This window comes from Dreissena polymorpha, chromosome 7, assembly GCF_020536995.1.
Source record: "Dreissena polymorpha isolate Duluth1 chromosome 7, UMN_Dpol_1.0, whole genome shotgun sequence".
In the NCBI taxonomy this organism is placed as follows: Eukaryota; Metazoa; Mollusca; class Bivalvia; order Myida; family Dreissenidae; genus Dreissena; species Dreissena polymorpha.
Genome location: NC_068361.1, coordinates 43487039 through 43505990, shown reverse-complemented (window position 1 = coordinate 43505990; position 18952 = coordinate 43487039). Strand labels below are relative to the sequence as shown.

The window sequence follows — 18952 nt, the reverse complement described above, 5'->3', positions numbered from 1 at the left end:
TGATAATGCTCATACGATATTGGCCTGTGTTGCTCTACCAATTAATCTATCTGACCTTTTGAACAATATATAGGTAAACTGCAATGCTGTATAATAGCATGATTACCTTGCTTAGGAAAATTTTACAAAGAATAACATTTAATTGATATTTTGTTATGATTTAGAACAGTATGTTGTCAGTTCAAAAGCTTACATGAGGTAATGTTTGAAAAGCCCACAAAAGCTTCTGTTTGTTAAAATGTTGATTATTTGCCGACTGTTTATAGTTGAGATAAAATCACCTTATTTTGCACAAATCTGGTAAAATATATATGGTTCGAATACCAACTGCGGATAAGAGCAACAGAACAGTCCTTGTAACTAAATAATTCTAATATTTGTATAAGTAATTATCAAAACCATAAAGTGACCTATACTTCGATAATTATGTATACCTGATGAAAAGATAGATCGAAGGTGAAAGTTGCGTAACACATGAAACTATCAACAAATTGTGCAGTAAACAAAGATTGGTATATACCAAGGATATATATATATATATATATATATATATATATATATATATATATATATATATATATATATATATATATATATATATATATATATATATATATATATATATATTAATCTAGTATGTATGTCCTTGGCATTACCTCCTTAAAACACTAAACAATCAACTAGAACATACAATGTAAAAATTTAGAACATCCAACTGTTGCTACCTTCTCAATTATAATATTCAGGTGCACATCATCGTCACTGGCATCAGCAATGATTTCTCTATTTTGCATACTGTACTAAGATTTTTCAAGGGCCAGGCAGCATATTTGTTTTATTTTCCTTTTTGAGCATTTTAAGTCAAAGTAATTTCAAATTACCATAATTGAGGAATAAATGCAAGGTAGGTCAGCGATAATTATGTCACCCACCAAAACATGTTATTTAATAGCATTGATATAACATTTTGATAAGTTTACACTTGTTTGTATATATTTTTTTAAGAACCAAAATACTAGGATTAATTTTATTTGTATATTCCTAACTACTGTTTAAAAGTCATTTTGGTTAGCGACTGTCACGTCACCCACAGTACTCAAAATAGCGACTATCACCTCACCCACCGTACTCAAGGTAAAGACTGTCAAGTCAGCCACCGCACTACAGGTAGCAATTGTCACGTCACCCACCTCAAAGTTATTTATATCTTATTTAAATTTATGTTTTAAATATGATTAATCACATTTGTTTGATCACATCTTTTGATTGCTTGAATCAATCACATTTTATAGTATCTATAAACACTGCACTATTTGTAGTAATTATCAAATAATTAATTTAGAATGTTCTTTACCAGAAAGGTTAGCTTAGATATCAATAAGGGCACTATCTCCCTCACTATGAGATATTGTCAAAGGTAGCAATATTTGTTTGAATCCTGCCATTTTGTGAGGCATAACAATTAAGCTAAATTCTTGTATTTTTTTCAATAGAAGAGAATATATATCTAGAATATAACCACTGATGTATAATTTTTGAAGAGATAATAAAGTTTGGTCATGTTGAAATGATACTCAAATGTGAATTACCACCTTTAAATTTAATGCATGACTTAGACAGTGAAAGAAAAATAAATACACTATATGATATGATTATGAAATCGAGTATTTGACTGTGCAGGTTGTTGTTTTGAAAAGTTTGGTACCTGAGTACATGCCGAACCAATCGTGTGTTTGTTCTTCAATGGCAATCGTCCAATAAATATTAGCACTTACTTGTTTTGTCATCATTTTAGATAAAAAATGCGAGTAGCCGTCGTTGTTGACACTTGCTATGTACACACACAACGGTGACGTCATTTGTTACTTGGGTAAATTTGGTGATGACGTCATCGAACGGGGAAGTCCCCGAATGAAGACAAATGTTTTACACGAAGAATGCTGATGCTTTATTCGAAATATAGCGCTCTAGTAACAATAAATACAGAGAAGAATTTTAGAATATTTGAAAGATGTAAATTTGATCATTTTTATCTATTTTATCATTATGACCAATCAGCAGACGCTGGTTATTTACTTCGAAAATTTCCAGTTCCGGTTACGGATATTGCGGATATCCGGTTATTGCGCGCGCAGATACCAAACTTTTCAAAACAACAACCTGTAAATCTACAGTCAAATACACGTGTTACCGTAATAAGAGCTTCGCTCGCTATTACTAGATTGGTAATATATTGTTAGTTTACCTAAATTCATTGCATTCATTATACAGAGGAAAAGATGCACCGCAATAGAATTGCAAAATCTCTATTTAATGTGTATCATACATTTGGGAATCCACAATTAATACAATATAGTTCAATGTCTTTAAATAATTCTTGCATCTATTTGGATAGCAATTGTTTTAGCGCTTAAAATAACATTTTAATATATGTATTATCGACATGCAATACATGGATCTGAGCACAATTTTGAACACTTTTTTTGATGTAATGACCTGATGCTAATATTTATATTTATATCTATTAAGCGACAGAAACAACAATCGCCTCTAATGCACGGGGTATGAGATAAGTTAAATGTAAGTGTTCCGCTTTGTGTGTTATAATATCTGTTACAAAGACCCAGTTTCATGCTGTGCATGTTTTGTCATGTTGCAAACAGAAAAATAAAATAAAATTTGTATGTTTTATTTTGATGCGTAAACCAGAAAATATGCTTGCAACAGTAATCTACCTACTGCTTAACCACATATATTTAGATCTTACTTATTTTCTAAAGCGACCACAACATGTCTTCCGTCGTAAGCACGTGTTACTTCCGGTGTGTGGGTCTTACATGTATACTAAATATTATTTATGATGTCAAGCGTTAAATATACCTCGAAAAACGAAGAAAAAATCCTGCGGTAAAAAAACAGTATACATGAAGAATAAATCGTTTTTGTACAATAACATATATTAAGCAAACTAATTACTCAACAAACATTGAAACATCATCCACACAGAGATAAAACTTATAGGTGTTCACCTAATTGTGTTCTCTATTCCAGATCGGTCACCACGTATATTGCATAGATACACATATGTTTTTCTAACGTTCATATTAAAGGCATACGTAATGATTTGTATATGTAAGACCGACTTGCAAATATGTAATGTTATTTCAATTTATGCTTGTATACAATATATCATCGTGTATTTGGATCTTTATACATACTTAAATAAACATAATCATACCTGTCCACTAGTTTCATTGCTTAGCTTTATGTCTGCTTATAATTGTATATTTTATGCAAAGATGATCAAATTGAAAGTTATTGTCGATTATTTGCAATCCATAAATATTATGACGAACAAAATGCGTGATCTTGTGTTGTGTTATGCAATGCCCTTTAAGTAGTATACATACCATATTCTCATTCTAGCACTTCATGAACAAATGCATTCTAAACACATTTTAGGCATTATCAGCATGTAAGACCTGGGAATATAACAAAACAGACACAGATTGCCCTCTCTGTGTTTAAACTTTTCTTTTCACCATTTTGGAAATTATGATGCGATTTTTCTAAAACATGTTAATATGACAATTATGTATTATTTAAAGCAAAACAAAATGCAAAAATACGTATGTACGAACAAAGGAATTGAATATGACAGGCGTGACATACGACCACAAAAATATAAGTCTGTAAATACATCAATGTAGCATTGTAATTCAAAGTAATTACTAAATATATCCGTCAACATACGTTTTAAAAGCATAAGCAAACCATTGTTTTATGTTATGCACTCCTATATAAAACACTAGGACAACTGATGTTGTAAGAAAAAAACCCACGTCAGTGGATGTTGTAAGATTGTATAATTATTTTTTTCTTTTTTAAATTTACGATGTCAAAGTATAGACATTTCAAGACGAAACTTCAATTTGTGTATCGACAGGAAGACTTGGTCATATTGATACAATACCAGTCATTTAGTCCAAAATCACTCTTCCATCTTAACTGAACGATATCTTATAATAGTTTATGTCATATATTATATGTAACAAAACGACAAGCACCCTCGCTAAGAGCGTGGTTAACATTATTGTCAACTTTAGGGAAGTAATGAGCAATTGCAATTATGACTTAACTGTAACGGAAACGATGTGTTATTTACTGCCATTACTAGTAATTACAATTGTATTGCCAGCGTTATAGCAGCCGCACTTAAATATCACTACAAAAGTAATAAGCATTTATTGAAATGTTAAGTGCAAATAGTTATCTTTAAATCGTGGCAGTATTAAATTTTGCGGTTGTGATTCTAAGTTTTTTGCAAACCCAGAACAATCTCATTATATCGCGTGACATACTACCACATAAATAAAATTATTTAAATACATCAATGAAACATTGTAATTCGCAGTTATTACGAAGTATTTTCGGCAACATACGTTTAAGCATAAGCGAACTACTGTTTTTTTTAAAAATGAATTACCCGTTTAGTGCTTTTAACAAAATACAGGTTGTATCAATCGTTGAAATAAATCCCGTATTATGCTACTCGCTGTTTTCGATTCCGTATTACCATACTAGCCGGACTACTTTCTTCAACCCATTTAATGACGTCACATTACGCGCATCGAAAATATGAAACACCTATTTTATATTACGAAATATATTGCATAGTAAATCGTGTGACGTCATTTCTGTGGAATTTAAGGATATGTCGGAGGTGTTTTTTTAAGTTAACTATTTGTTTAAAACTTCGAACGAACGCAAAACGTATTTCGGAGTGTGTGTTCATCATGCATAAATTTAAATGTTGATAGCAATACAATAAAATAGTGTGGTTTAAACTAAGTTTCGATAAAGACATGGAAGAATAGAAGTGGAATAGCATATCGTTTCAACATTTATGTTATAAACAGTGGATTTAAGTTGTCCACATAAATGTTTTAAACATTGGATTAACGATGTCCTTTAGGTAAGCGTGTCGGAAACCTGTATTTTTTTTGGTTCAAATGTTTACACGGTAAGTTACATAAACTATATTTATACGCATCTTAAATAAACTATGACGTACCGTTTTAGTTATGTTTTGTCAGTTTTGTGAAAGCAAAAAAATACCATTGTTAACTGTGTTCGTTAGGTGTATATAATAAAAGGAATAATACACAAGTCAATTGTTCCATGAGTATCAGTCTAGTGGCTTGTGTTATTCCGCATCACACTCGAGGCTCCGCCTCTCCTGTGATACGTCATCACACAAGCAAATCGACTGATACAAACTCTTGCAACAATTGACTAGCGTAATATTCTGTATGAAATTATGTTATGCAACATTATATTGAACACTATAGCAGTTGATTAAAATGTAGGATGTTAAAAGCATAGATATTTATTTTTTTAAAGAATGTCAATTTTCGGTATCGTGATGTAGACTTGGTCACCAAGTTTTTAATACAATATCAGTAATTGAATTCAAAATTACTCTTCAACTTAACTTAACGATTCAACTTAACGATATCTAGTAAAAGTTTGTTTTATAAAAAGCTTTCTATAAGAATAAACAAACCTGTAGTTGTGCTGTTGTGATTGTCGGGTGTGCTAAACTTAAAGGGGTAAGTCCGCAGATTTTCGTATTAAGTAAAATATCATTATATTATTTTACTTACAAAATCGTAATATGTGGACTACGTTTATATTTTTATAATAACAAGTAAACATATAAAATAAAGCCATCCGTTTGCCCGAGCGATAAAACCCGAAACCTTTGAAGGCAAAAGCTTACTCGCTACCATTATACCACACCGTCAATCGGAATTTGTAACGTAGTTAAATCTCAATGTCGGACATCTACGTTTTTGTTGAGTAACAGGTGAACTGTGTTACAAACACTTACTTTTATTTCGATTTATTATTTTATTAAATTGTCAATTTAAAAACAATTCACACTTCCCTTAACATTTCATCTATTTACCTAATTCAGCTTTGCTAGTTTTTACAACACGTTGCTAGAGTATATAGCTATGTTATATTTCGTAAAGAAAAACATAATCGTTGTTATTTAATTTAATATAAAAAAAAAACACGATTCACTAAGTAACCGTTGTTTATGTCCTAAATTAAATTATTTTTTGTAGGGAAGACGAAAATAACATGAGTATAGTCTGATATCATTAAATGTAATAGTATTTACACTATACTAGATAGTTATTAAGAGAAATAATATATAGCTTTAAATAAAATAAACAATGCATCGCGGAAGAACATTTGCATGTGTACATACATGTTTAAAAGCGACCTTCTTACATTATCAGTATTTCAAATCGACAATTTTCGGAGATTCTTTATATAGAATAAATAGTGTTTATAAATAAGCAAAAGAACAAAAGAAAAATTCTTTAAATATTTTGTGTTCATGATTAATCATCAGTTGAATTCAAACAAATTATAAATCGTTTGTAACGCGAAATGATGTATTTATTTGTACCATTTCTGTAGTTGATCGCTCTCAGGAAGGGAAAATCCCTCTTTCAATAAACATAACGGTATATTGAATACTATTTTCAAAAGATACCAAAATATGTAAACAAGCCTATTTAAACCATGGGAACTGTTTTACTGAAGTTTTTGGATCGCATTTACGTGTATATTTATATAAGCATTGATTGCATTCATAGAGAGGTCTGCTTTTCTGAATGGAATATGCCTAAAAGCTTTGCATATGTAGGGAAAGAATCACACTTTTGCTTTTGATGTAGACCAAATCTTGTACAAAAATGTAGAGGGCACAATTGGTTAAGAAGGTCTCGTAAAACGAAAAATGCCATAAAGTCATCTGGTGTCTGAACCAATCTGCTAGTTTTGTTAAAACGTTGCTTTTTATTGAAAAAGATTACGTGGTTCTTTAATAGAAAAATAATAATTCATTTACATTTCAAGATTAAAGGTTTAAATAAAAGATAAAATGTTAAAATACAGGTTTTACTGCAAACACTGTATCTGTCATATAATTAAGTAGTTTGCATAAGAAAAATCGTGTGCATGTAACTAAAATGGTTTTATAATATTCTATCTACAGGATACTGTAATTATAATACATTTGACAATCAGAAATCTTTTGCCACACGTGATCGATGCATGTTAAAGTTATTATTGACTTTACAAATCTGCAATCGACGTAAATATACAATTGTAGTGTGATCATTTTAAGAGTCAAGACAGATAACCTGCGATAAAAGACCAACTACATTATTTTCCTTTCACGTAATAACTGCCCTTTAATTATATGCTATTTGACACGCATTTGCTGCTGGGATTAAGCAAATTAATTTATTTAAAGATTATGTCGGTATCTCCCTCATATGTCAGAATGCCCTAATAAAACATATTTTTCAAAACCTTCCATTTAAAATGCGTTTCTACGAAAATTCTAAATCGGGTTCTTACGTTTCTATTTAGACGTCATTTAAAAGTCTTCAATCTTAAATGTGTTTCCTACCTGGATGACCTCTCATAGTCTTTAAAAGCATGTGTTGTCTAAACTTCTTATAATGGTCGCTCCGAAGTCTTAAGTTTTGTGATATTTTCTTACTAGCGCGCTGTTGTTTCATTTGTCTTTTTTAAATGCGTTTCTTTGTTTCATTATATGTTTTCCTATCAAGTTCTTGCTTCTGCTTTTTCCTGATATAGTAGTTTTTGTCAAATTTGTATTCATGGTATTGACTTTAAAAATTAATGAAGAGCAGATTAATTAATCGCAATGACAAAAATTCCATCCGAGTCTTCCAACAGGGGTTCACACTCGCCGTCTACGCACATTGCCTCGTCCGGAATTTTAAACATGTATACCACTTGACATGAAACACTTCGTAAGTAAGGAAATAAAGCAAAACTTTAGAAGTTTAAATCGACTACAATGAAAAGCACTGCAAAAAGCAAAGCCTTGGAATGGTTCAATTATTTTTAAATAAATAGATTATAGATATGAAGTTTAAGCCAATAATAAAACTGGATTACATAACAAATTCGAATCGTAACTGCTTGCACTACCACCAAATAATACAACTATATCTTGACTGAGTTCTGCCACATGTTCAACGGCTTTCTTTGTAAAACCTGCATTTAAATAACTCCATTCTTACGATTGGATAAAGGAAAATGTGAGCTCCAGTCCTTTATACAATAAAACAAAAACATTACAGCATATTCTTGGCCGATTAGGTACAATGAAATACTCGCACTTGACATATGCGAGTTATTATGTTATTAGCACACGTCTGTCAAAGTACAATTACATAGGTTGGGTGACACATTCAGTAAGGCTTCTGAGTATATTTCAATAAAGGTTTTAATTAAATTCATATAAAAGCGATCGCACAGCATAGCTTAGAAATCAAAAAAGTGTAAATTGGTGAAGATTAGAATTTTACAAAACAATTAGTTTTAAAATATATCGATAAACGGACTAAACAAGGAAAAGGTTGAGTAAAGTTTGACACTTCCAAATGTCAATCCACTCAAATTAATACTCCTGACTCTTCAATATTATCCTATCATCGCACGTTGATATTACATTTAGCTGTGTTTATATGTTTTATACACAACGAACATTATTATGTTTGTGATTTTAGATGAATGTAAATTGATCGTTATGAGATAGCTTCGGGCATGATGAGCAGATAATAGACCTGTTTCGTGCAGTAAAGTACCCGCTCTTTACACATGCAAATCTTATTGTTTGGTAGGCGATAACTCGGCTTGTGTTTTGTATTTTAAAACGTAACCGGCTAAAGTATATACAAGTAATAAACATTCATATTGACTCACAAAACCAAAATACAGCACACAACAGAAACATTTTGTTCATTGGACAGTTTGAATATGGTATGTAAATTACGTACGTTTGTAAAAAAACAAAATCGGTTTATTGGAGGTTTTATAAATCGAAATGGAATTTTAATACACATGTACTCTACTCATCATATTACTTATTTACTTTCAGATGTATTCCTATGTTGTTATTTCGAACTTCTTAGTATTAATCAGTAAGAATCTGGAAAATATGAATGTTTGTATGTGTAAACTGGTAAACATTGTATCTTTAAGATTTTAATGACTGTTCAAATCGAAAGTAGTACGATTATTCACAAATAATCAACGCGAAATCAAAGCGCTAAATGCGATAAAAGACTTGAGCGTAAGAATTATTACTTTTTCACCTGCTTCATTTTATTCAACTCTGTCTTGAGCTCAGAAACTGGTCCGATTTCAGCACTGACATAGGGTTTTAGCGGGTTCTATTTTATCTACTTGCTCGATTTACCTCTACTTGTTATAACACTCCTCATTTTCCATCAGTTTTTATGAAAAAAACCTTCTTTTTTATACCTTTTCATGCGAAAGATTTATGATCGTCTCAATGATTTTTTAGAAACATGCATGAAAAGGGAAGTAAATTATGACAAATACGATTGCATATTAACAATTTTACATTATTCAGCTGTTTTGAAAGTGACTCAGGGGAATTTTTAGCTCGACTATTATATATTCAATATATATAGTAGAGCTAACCTACTCATCGCGGCGTCGGCGTTCCCGTTCCCGTTCCCGTGAGCGTTGGAATTTCAAAGTTTGCGTACCACCTAAAATATTTCCTATGTCCCTTGGCATATTGCTTTTATATTTTGCATACGTCTATACCAACATGAGTCAACCTATAAACAATAGCAGAACTGTATCAAGCATTTTGTAAAAATAATGGCCCTTTTTTTACTTAAAATATGCATATTATTGATAAATCAATGTTAAAGTTTGCGTACCATCTCAAATATTTTTTATGTCCCTTGACATATTGCTTTCATATTTTGCATACTTCTTTACCAACATGACCCTAATCTATAGACAGAAGCAGACAACTGTAACAAGCATTTTGTAAGAATAATGGCCTTTTCTCCACGTAAAATCTGCATATTATTGACAAATCTATGTTAAAGTTTGCGTACCACCTCAAATATTTTCTATGAAAATTGTCGAATTGCTTTTATATTTTGCATACTTCTTTACCAACATGAACACAATCTATAAACAAGAGCAGACAACTGTATCAAGCATTTTGTAAGAATTATGTTCCCTTTTTATACTTAGAAAATTGAAATTTTGGTTAAGTTTTTTGTTTAGGTTCACTTAAGTCCTAAAGTATAAAATCTATTGCTTTCATACTTGCAACACTTACTAACTATCATAAGGGGACTGTGCAGGCAAAGTAATGTAACTCTGACTGGCATTTTGACAGAATTAGGGCCCCTTTTATACTTAGATAATTTAACATTTGGTTAAATTTTGTGTTTTGGTCCAATTCTTATTTTACAAAGTATCAAAGCTATTGCTTTCAGACTTGAAAAACTATCGTCAGGAGACTGTACAGTGCAAGTTGCATAAATCTGGTTGGCATTTTAACTGAATTATGGCCATTTTTGTCTTAGTAACTTTGAATATTTTGTTAAAATTTGTGTTTAGATCCACCTTACTGCTTAGGTATCAAGGCTATTGCTTTCAAACTTCAAATACTTGCTTACTATCATGAGGGTACTGTACCTGGCAAGTTGAATTTGACCTTGACCTTTGAAAACCTTGAATCTCAAGGTCAAATCAATAAATTTAAATTAAATTGCCATATTTTCTTTACTTATGATCATATTTGATTCATTCTTTGACATAACAACACTTACCTGACATACCACAATAGACTCCACCCAAACCATCCCCCACGCACCACCCAAGAATCCACCCACCAAAAAAAAAATTTATCAGGGTTTTTTATTTTTGAAAGATCATCTTATTAATGACCATATCCCCACATTATACCCCCTCTCTACCCCAACCCCACCATACTCTTAAATATGTTTTCTCATATTTATTTACTTTATTTTTGAAGGATCGTCCAACCATCCCACCCAAGCTATTGCTGTCAAACTTGAAATAAAATCTTAGTAGTGTGTTTTATGTCTTAACAATTGTTCAAGAGATTGAGGAAAATACACATGAACTCAGAATCGTCTATAAAATACAACTTCTACAAAACGTAAGCGATCAATATGTTTCAAATATGGTTCTCTTCCACTTAGAATATGACTATATTACCTTGACGTTATTGAATATGAACAATTTCCCCATGATGGCTTACGTTATACTGTCAAGCACTCGAATAGTCGAGCACCCTGTCCTCTGACAGCTCTTGTTGTAAAGATTTTAACATTAGTTTTAAAGACATTCACACTTAAACTCAACGAATATTTCGTAAAGTATTTTGAACAATGAAGTTAACGCATACAAAATCAGTGACTCCTTATCGCAATAGCCAAACTGTCAACACTTGATGTAGTCTGGTAACTTACATTTTACGAGATACAAAATTCTCGTTTTTCTTTTGTGTGTGACAATATACTCCATGTGAATTTCCCGGGACGATATTCGAACATTTTCGAGCGAACGCTAAAATTGGAGTCGGGCATGAAAACAGGGCAAAAATTCCAACTTTGGGGAAAGGTGCACAGCCTTGTTTTCGGGGAAAAAGGACACCATTTTCTGGCTTTGGGGAATGAAAAATACTGAGGTAGATTAGAAATGTGGAGAAAAATGCTTAATTTTAAATAAATTTCTGAAGGAGAAAGGGCCTTTTCGGTTAAGGGGAATAAAAAGAGGCCCCTTGCGAATAAGTGTTTTGTCCCTGGAGAACTACGTCGTGCTTACGAAGCCAATCGCGCGTTTGCTCGTAAATGTTCGGATATCGTCGCGGGAAATTCACATGGAATATATTGTGGCAAGTTGACATTGACAACCCATTTCAGCCTCTTTTTTAGAAATTAATTTAGCAGAAATGAGGCTTACCATTTATTACATTCATAGCATTTCCAGGGTTTAATAAATAAATGAAACTCAGTTAAATACATCAATAACACAACATTAAAATTTAAGTGTTTGTTTTGATGTTTCACTCAAACTGCCATATGTGAGTTGTTTCTGATTAAAGATGATGGGCCTGGTGTAATGAGGTGTATAAAACAAGTGAAGAGTCCAACTAACACTGAACAGAAACCATTTCTCCTTTAAGAAATTTTTAAAATAGAATTTATTGTTATATAGGATTAACTAGAAATTTATTTATGTATGTTTAAATTGTACAAAAGCGGTATGTATGTTTTTTATACGTTAAAGTTGATATGAATAATTTGAAAAATGACGCAATTACAACATAACATGACAATATATAATGTGCATTAAACTTCTTTACAACGCTGGTTTTTTGCCGATTGGAGCAACAGTGTATTTTTTATAGTATCATGATCTGAACAGGGCATTCAATGTTAGGACTAGAGTTATATTGTTTTTTAATATTAAAACACACAATAAAAGCATTGTATCGCATTGAACACTAAGATTTAAGAATGATTACAAAATGGCTTATATTTTTAAAGAGTGGTGAACAAATTATTAAGATGGCGAAAATGAGTGGCGAAATTAAAAGTTTAACACTGCGAAAGCACTGATACCTATGTAATAGAAACGTGCGTCCCGGAAATACGAGTGAAGTTTTTCGCCTCAATTTTAGCAATTGCTTCCTTCATCAACTTCCATGTGCCGAAGAAATAATTTCAAAATATAAGGTTGACTGCTTCATAGTAAAACATAATCAGTTAAGTACTCTCGTCAAGCAAGATAGCACATCGATTACAAACACTGAGTTATTCCGCGTAATTTAGTTTTTCATATGTGTTACCATAATGCGTTAATACGCTTAAACACAGATTGATAACTTACATCCAACATGTTTACATCATTGGTATCAGTTTAATTACAAACTTAAACGTATAAATTACAAAACAATAAAATTACAAAAGTCGTGTTAATTATAGTAAAGTGGGTAAAGATTTATTTGTGTTTTTATAAACGATATCTCGAACAAGTTAGAGTGTCAAACTCATGCAGAGTTAATAATCATGTTCATTGAACACATGCAACATTTCGACAAAGTTGTAATCAGTAAAAGTAATAACTTCAGCGGGTTTTTCAATAATATATATTGCACCCTGAATTTTGAATGTTTTACTAATGCTATCTTGAATAGATTGTAGTGTCATACTGACGTAGATTTTTCACATTTATGTTTGGAAACACTTTTTGTAATTTGACAGTAAAATAGGCACATGAAATACACAATTGTATATTTTGTTAGGCAATGGCGACCCACTGGCAATATTCGGAATCTTTCGCCGACACGAACTTTAAGATGTTTGAGAATGAGGATCTCTGTGACGTCACATTGTCAGCCGGAAATGAGCAAAAACAGATCAAATGTCACAAATTCATTCTCGCCAGCCGTAGTCCAGTATTCTATGCAATGTTCTGTGGTACACTTGCTGAATCAAAAGATGTTATCTGCGTTCCAGATATTGAGCCATCTACACTTGAGCATTTATTACGGTTTGTATTATACTGCGAAGATTTTTATAGCTGGTCGATTCGTTTAAAGTGTTGATTATAACATACAATTAATTACTCACTGAAAACATACGTCATACAAATAAGCATAGTATATTCTTTCTCAATTCAAGTATGCACGAAGTATAATGTTTTGATGCATAAGAGGGCACACACAACGTGCAGCTCATGCAATGAAACAACACCAAATGAACGTAATTTAAATTAATCATAGTGTATTCAAGTGTTATATGTTGTTCGTTTAAAAGGACTTGTCAAATTTAGAAATTGAAAACAATATATATTTATACTATATATTCTTGCAATGCACCGTCAATACGTGTTTTTCTAGGTATTTGTACAGCGGCAAGGTCGAAATAAACGCTGAGATTGCTCTCAGTCTGCTGTACGCCGCTAGGAAATACGACATCCCTGTGCTGGAAATCCAGTGCAAGTCATTTCTGAGTGAAAACATGGACACCGAAAACGTTTGCACAATTCTCGACCAGGCTATAGTATTTGACGATAAAGATCTTAAAGTTAAAAGTTTGGAATTTATTATGGACACAAAATCCGAGAGCGTTTTGAAATCAAATGCATTTGTTCGAATGTCAAAGTCAGGATTACAGGAAGTGCTTAACCTAGACATTCTTAACGCCAGCGAGTGTGAAGTGTACGTTGGTTGTAAACGTTGGGCTTCTCAGAGATGTAGAGACGCGGGAAAACAGGAAACGGATGAGCATATAAGACAGGAGTTGGGAGATGAGGTCATCAGCCTGATCAGGTTCCCAACCATGACCCCGGAAGATTTCACGCACGTTGTATCTACTGAAAACGTACTAAAAAAAGACGAATTAATCAGCATTTATCGGAGTATTACAAACAAGAACTTTGCCTCAAAATTTATTAACAAACCTCGATTGGATTTAGGGGCAAGATGTTTGTTTGTAAGGTGTACAAGTGTTCAGCAACCTTGGGGAATTTCGAGTAAAACACTACGTTATGGTCTCAGTTTTACAGTGTCTAAAAATTGTGAACTTACTGCAGTGGAAATGATTTTGCCAGCCGATGGGTCTGTGACTGGTGTACTAGAGCTCATGGAAGGTACTAAACCAATTCATTTTCAGAGAGTAACGCTGCATTATAAACACGGTGTTGAGCATTTACTAGTTAATTTAGATAAAAGTCTTATTCTTCATCCTTCGAACGAATATTCCATACGAATACGAATGGCGGGGCGTTCATGTGGGTACTCTTGCGCTTCAACGGCAAACACTATTTCGATGGAAGGTGTGACTATGACGTTCAGTGACTTAAAGGTTGGGTTTGATACGGTCGCTACTAACGTTTCACAGGGGCAATTTTATGGATTTGAACTTTTAATTAAAAAAAGACATAATATTGCATAATGATATGACATCATTTTTTATTTCCCCGGTAGGGTGGCATATAGCAGTTGAACTGTCCGTCAGTATGTCAGTCTGTCCGTCCATCCGGAAAAAAACTTTAACATTGGCCATAACTTTTTAAATATTGAAGATAGCAGCTTGATATTTGGCATGCATGTGTATCTCATGGAGCTGCACATTTTGAGTGGTAAAATTTCAAGGTGAACATCATCCTTCCAGGTCTAGGGATCGAAAAAACTAATCCAAGGGAAGTAATTAGCTTTAAATGGAATCAAGTGGCGCAGTTTGCGGCATCGTGTTTCTGACAAACAAATCGTGGTAAAAGGTCAAGGTAAAGATCATCCTTCAAGGTCTAAGGTCGAAAATACAAATCAAAGGGAAGTAATAAGCTTTAAAGGGAGATAACTATTCAATATTGAACATAGCAACTTGATATTTGGCATGCATGTGTATCTCATGGAGCTGCACATTGAGTGGTGGTCACTGTAGTGACTTTTAATTATTTGCTACTAAAAATAGAGAGTGGCTTTTCATTATTTGCTGCTAATAATAGTTAGCTGTTATAGACAATTATTTTCAAGGGAAGTAATTTATATAATTATAAATCTCATATTATATATTTCCATACCAAGAATTTAACTTCTTTTCACAGTTACTGTACAGATTTTTTATTTTGATTATTTATAACTCAAATGAATGATTTGTCATAGGTTTTTTTAAATGATATACTTATCATTTCTTTACTATACTAATTTGTGAATGGTATGGTTCATTACGTACCTCTGGACTTATGTCTATAGGTACATGATCAACTCTGGCTATGATCTCTTTCATAAAACACAGGCCTTGGTTGTCAGTGGTGTCTGACTTTGACTGTCTACAGACCCCCCTGGTTGGATTGGACAAAATCCAAGGGAAGTAATAAGCTTTAAAGGGAGATAATTTCTATACCTGCCAAATGATAAATAGAAATCAAAGCGGCGCAATAGGGGACATTGTGTTTCTGACGTACAAATCTCTTGTTATTAAAGTGTTTCTCACACGACTTACCCTTGTTTGAATTTATTGATACATAATTACAATAATTTTGTTTTGTATAATGTTATGTCGGTTAATGAAATAGACTTCAATCGCGCTTTCTTATATTTGATGGAAATGTATACATATCTTTAAACATTGTAGTATGTAGCAATTATTAAAATAGTGCTTGTCAGTTGTAATGTAACTCCCCTTGTGTATACAAATTTAAACTGCCGCTTTATCAGCAGTAAAGAAATCTTGCATGTGGTCTTTTATTCATTAAATGGAACCAAACAGTATGACACACAGCACTTGTAATATACAAGACACGAACAGACGAAACAAGCTTAGTAAAATTAATTAAACTGGAGTCACCTCATTGGAACTGACAATACAAAGCATACGGAGTTTTGACCAGTTTAAGGAGCTCCAAACTCCACACTTGGGCCAGAGTTATTTACGATATATTTAATTTGAAATACAATTCAAGCTCATAACAGAAAAGTGATAACATGTCAATTAATTTAATAATTTACCTACTCAATGGTTAGATGATAACAGAGCAGATAACTTTTTATGACCCCGAAGGAGGGCATATAGTGATCGGACTGTCCGTCCGTCTGTCCGTCACACTTTGCGTTTAGGTTTTGAAAAATGCTAATAACTTCTATGTAGCTTCAGATAGCAATTTCATAGTTGGTATGCATGTGTATATGGACACTGCCTTTCCATAAGCACACACATTTTGACCCTGTGACCTTGACCTTAAATTTAGGGTCCGCGTTTAGGTTTCGAAATCTGCGTTTAGGATTCGAAAAAAGCTCACAACTTCTATCAAGCGTTTATAGGGGGCGTAGGTCATCCTATGGTGACAGCTCTTGTTCAGGCTGGAATAAATGAAACTAAAACAAGTTTCAACTTCACTTCGTATATAACTAAAAGTTTTCGAGACACTGCATCATATAGATATATATTCAGATCGTCGTGGTGCAGTTTTAGGAAGAAGTCGCAAAAGTAGTCGGAAAAGGCCAAATAACATGGCTTGGCTGTGTATGTTAGATTGGAAGTGATATAAATAGCATACCCTTAATCAATTTCTATTAATTCAAGTAAACTTAAATTCGATGATAATAATTTCACATATAAAATATATTACCTTCTCGAGAAGAAGTTAAAAACAAAACTATGCCAACTGTATAACCTTATGTATAAACAGTATACTGTGAAAGGATCGATTTATTCATTGAAAAGGACACTGTAACATAAAGTAAGCATTTGTGTATTGGCTATACCGAGATAATGTCATCGTAATGCTGTATAAACTGTATTTATTTTTCTTAAAACAACCAAAATGAATAACGATTTTATAAAGACAACGAGGAATACATGCTAATAAATTAAAATAATTGACAATATTAAAGGTGTTTTAACTAATATATTAAAAGTGGATGGATAATATTTACCGGTACATAGAAAATATGAACGCCCTCATGAATATTCAGTTGAAATCCGTCGGAAATCTTAGCCGATTATCAGTTAAGACTAGAATATTGTGCATTATTGATATGGATTAGTTAAGACACATTTTTGATAAATCATTACATCGTTTGTTTAATATTTAACGTTTATTGTCAAAATTACATGTATATTTTTTCAAATGTCTCGTTATTGAATTTACTTAACACATTTCAAAAATATTTATGTACAAGATTTGTTTCCTAGTTCAGAGTAAATAACAATAGTGCATGTAAGCGCCTTAAAACCAGCGATATAAATTTACCATGGTAATTCTTTATATGCGTATATTCTTAGATTAAAATAGAGCATCATGATTGTGCCTTTGCTGATTACTTATTACTTTGGCGATTACTGATTACTTTGCTGATTACTTATTACTTTGGTGATTACTGATTACTTTGCTGATTTGATTGTAGTCTGTAGTCGTTCTGATTGTGATTGCGTCTCTATCGACAGTTGTTTTACTTAATCTGACTTGTTAACAAACAGCAGAATTATAAAGTACTTGATTACTGTCATTTATCATCTTGTAATCTGTAGGGAAGTAATACACGTTTAAAGAAGTGATATTACTGCAAAGGAAGAGATTTGGTATTTATTATTAGTCATTGTTATTGTTATTGCAATTGTATTGCCATTATTATACTTAAGAATTACATTTTCACATATCCGGATTATAAACGATTCCTTAACGTACACATAGCTCTGCCACAATAATACACGGGTCAACTTAATTTGAGGTATGCTATACGGAACTCAAACCCAGTAAGATATGTTTTTACATGCTAACTATTGCTCATTTAAATGTTACGGAATACCGTTAGACATTAAAATCCAGAGGTTGACAATCCGTTAATGCGATAGTACGAAGGCGACAATGCGATAGTACGAAGGCGACAATGCGATAATACGATGGCGCCAATGCCATAATACGATGACGACAGTACGACAACGCGATAGTAAGATGGCAACAATGCGATAGTACGATGTCGACAACGCGATAGTACGATGGCGATAATGTCATAGTCATGTTTAGTGTCGCCATCGTGCTATCGCATTGTCGACATCAAACTATCGCGTTGTCGTACTGTCGTCATCGTATTATTGCATTGTCGCAATCGTACTATCGCACAGTCGCCATCGTAGTATCGTACTGTCGTCATCGTATAATCGCACTATCGAATTGTCAATTGTCGCCATCGTACTATCGCACAGTTGCCATCGTATTGTCGCGCTGTCGCTATCGTACTATCGCTTTGTTGAAATCGTACTATCGCGTTGTCGCATTGTCGCCATCGTACTATCACATTGTCGCCATCGTACTATCGCGTTGACGCCATCGTACTATCGCATTGTCGTCATCGTTCTTTAGCGCTATCGCATTGTTGCCCTCTGACATCTATTGTGTAACCACAATGGCCCTAACGGCATTGCGTAAGATGCGGACGAAAACATACTGATTTCCCATTCACAACAGTGTTTTAAGTTAAATAAATACAAATAAATACGACGGAGCAACGGAACAAAAGTAT

General features: G+C 32.8%; 1 protein-coding gene across 1 annotated transcript; it reads left to right on the top strand.

The window, feature by feature from the left end:
- Positions 1 to 12884: 12884 nt before the first annotated feature.
- LOC127837772 (BTB/POZ domain-containing protein 6-like) lies at positions 12885 to 17734 on the top strand. Its single transcript, XM_052365140.1, has 2 exons — positions 12885 to 13476; positions 13826 to 17734. The coding sequence occupies exons 1-2, from the start codon at positions 13232 to 13234 to the stop codon at positions 14880 to 14882; spliced, it is 1302 nt and encodes a 433-aa protein (XP_052221100.1). The 5' UTR covers positions 12885 to 13231; the 3' UTR covers positions 14883 to 17734.
- Positions 17735 to 18952: the final 1218 nt, after the last annotated feature.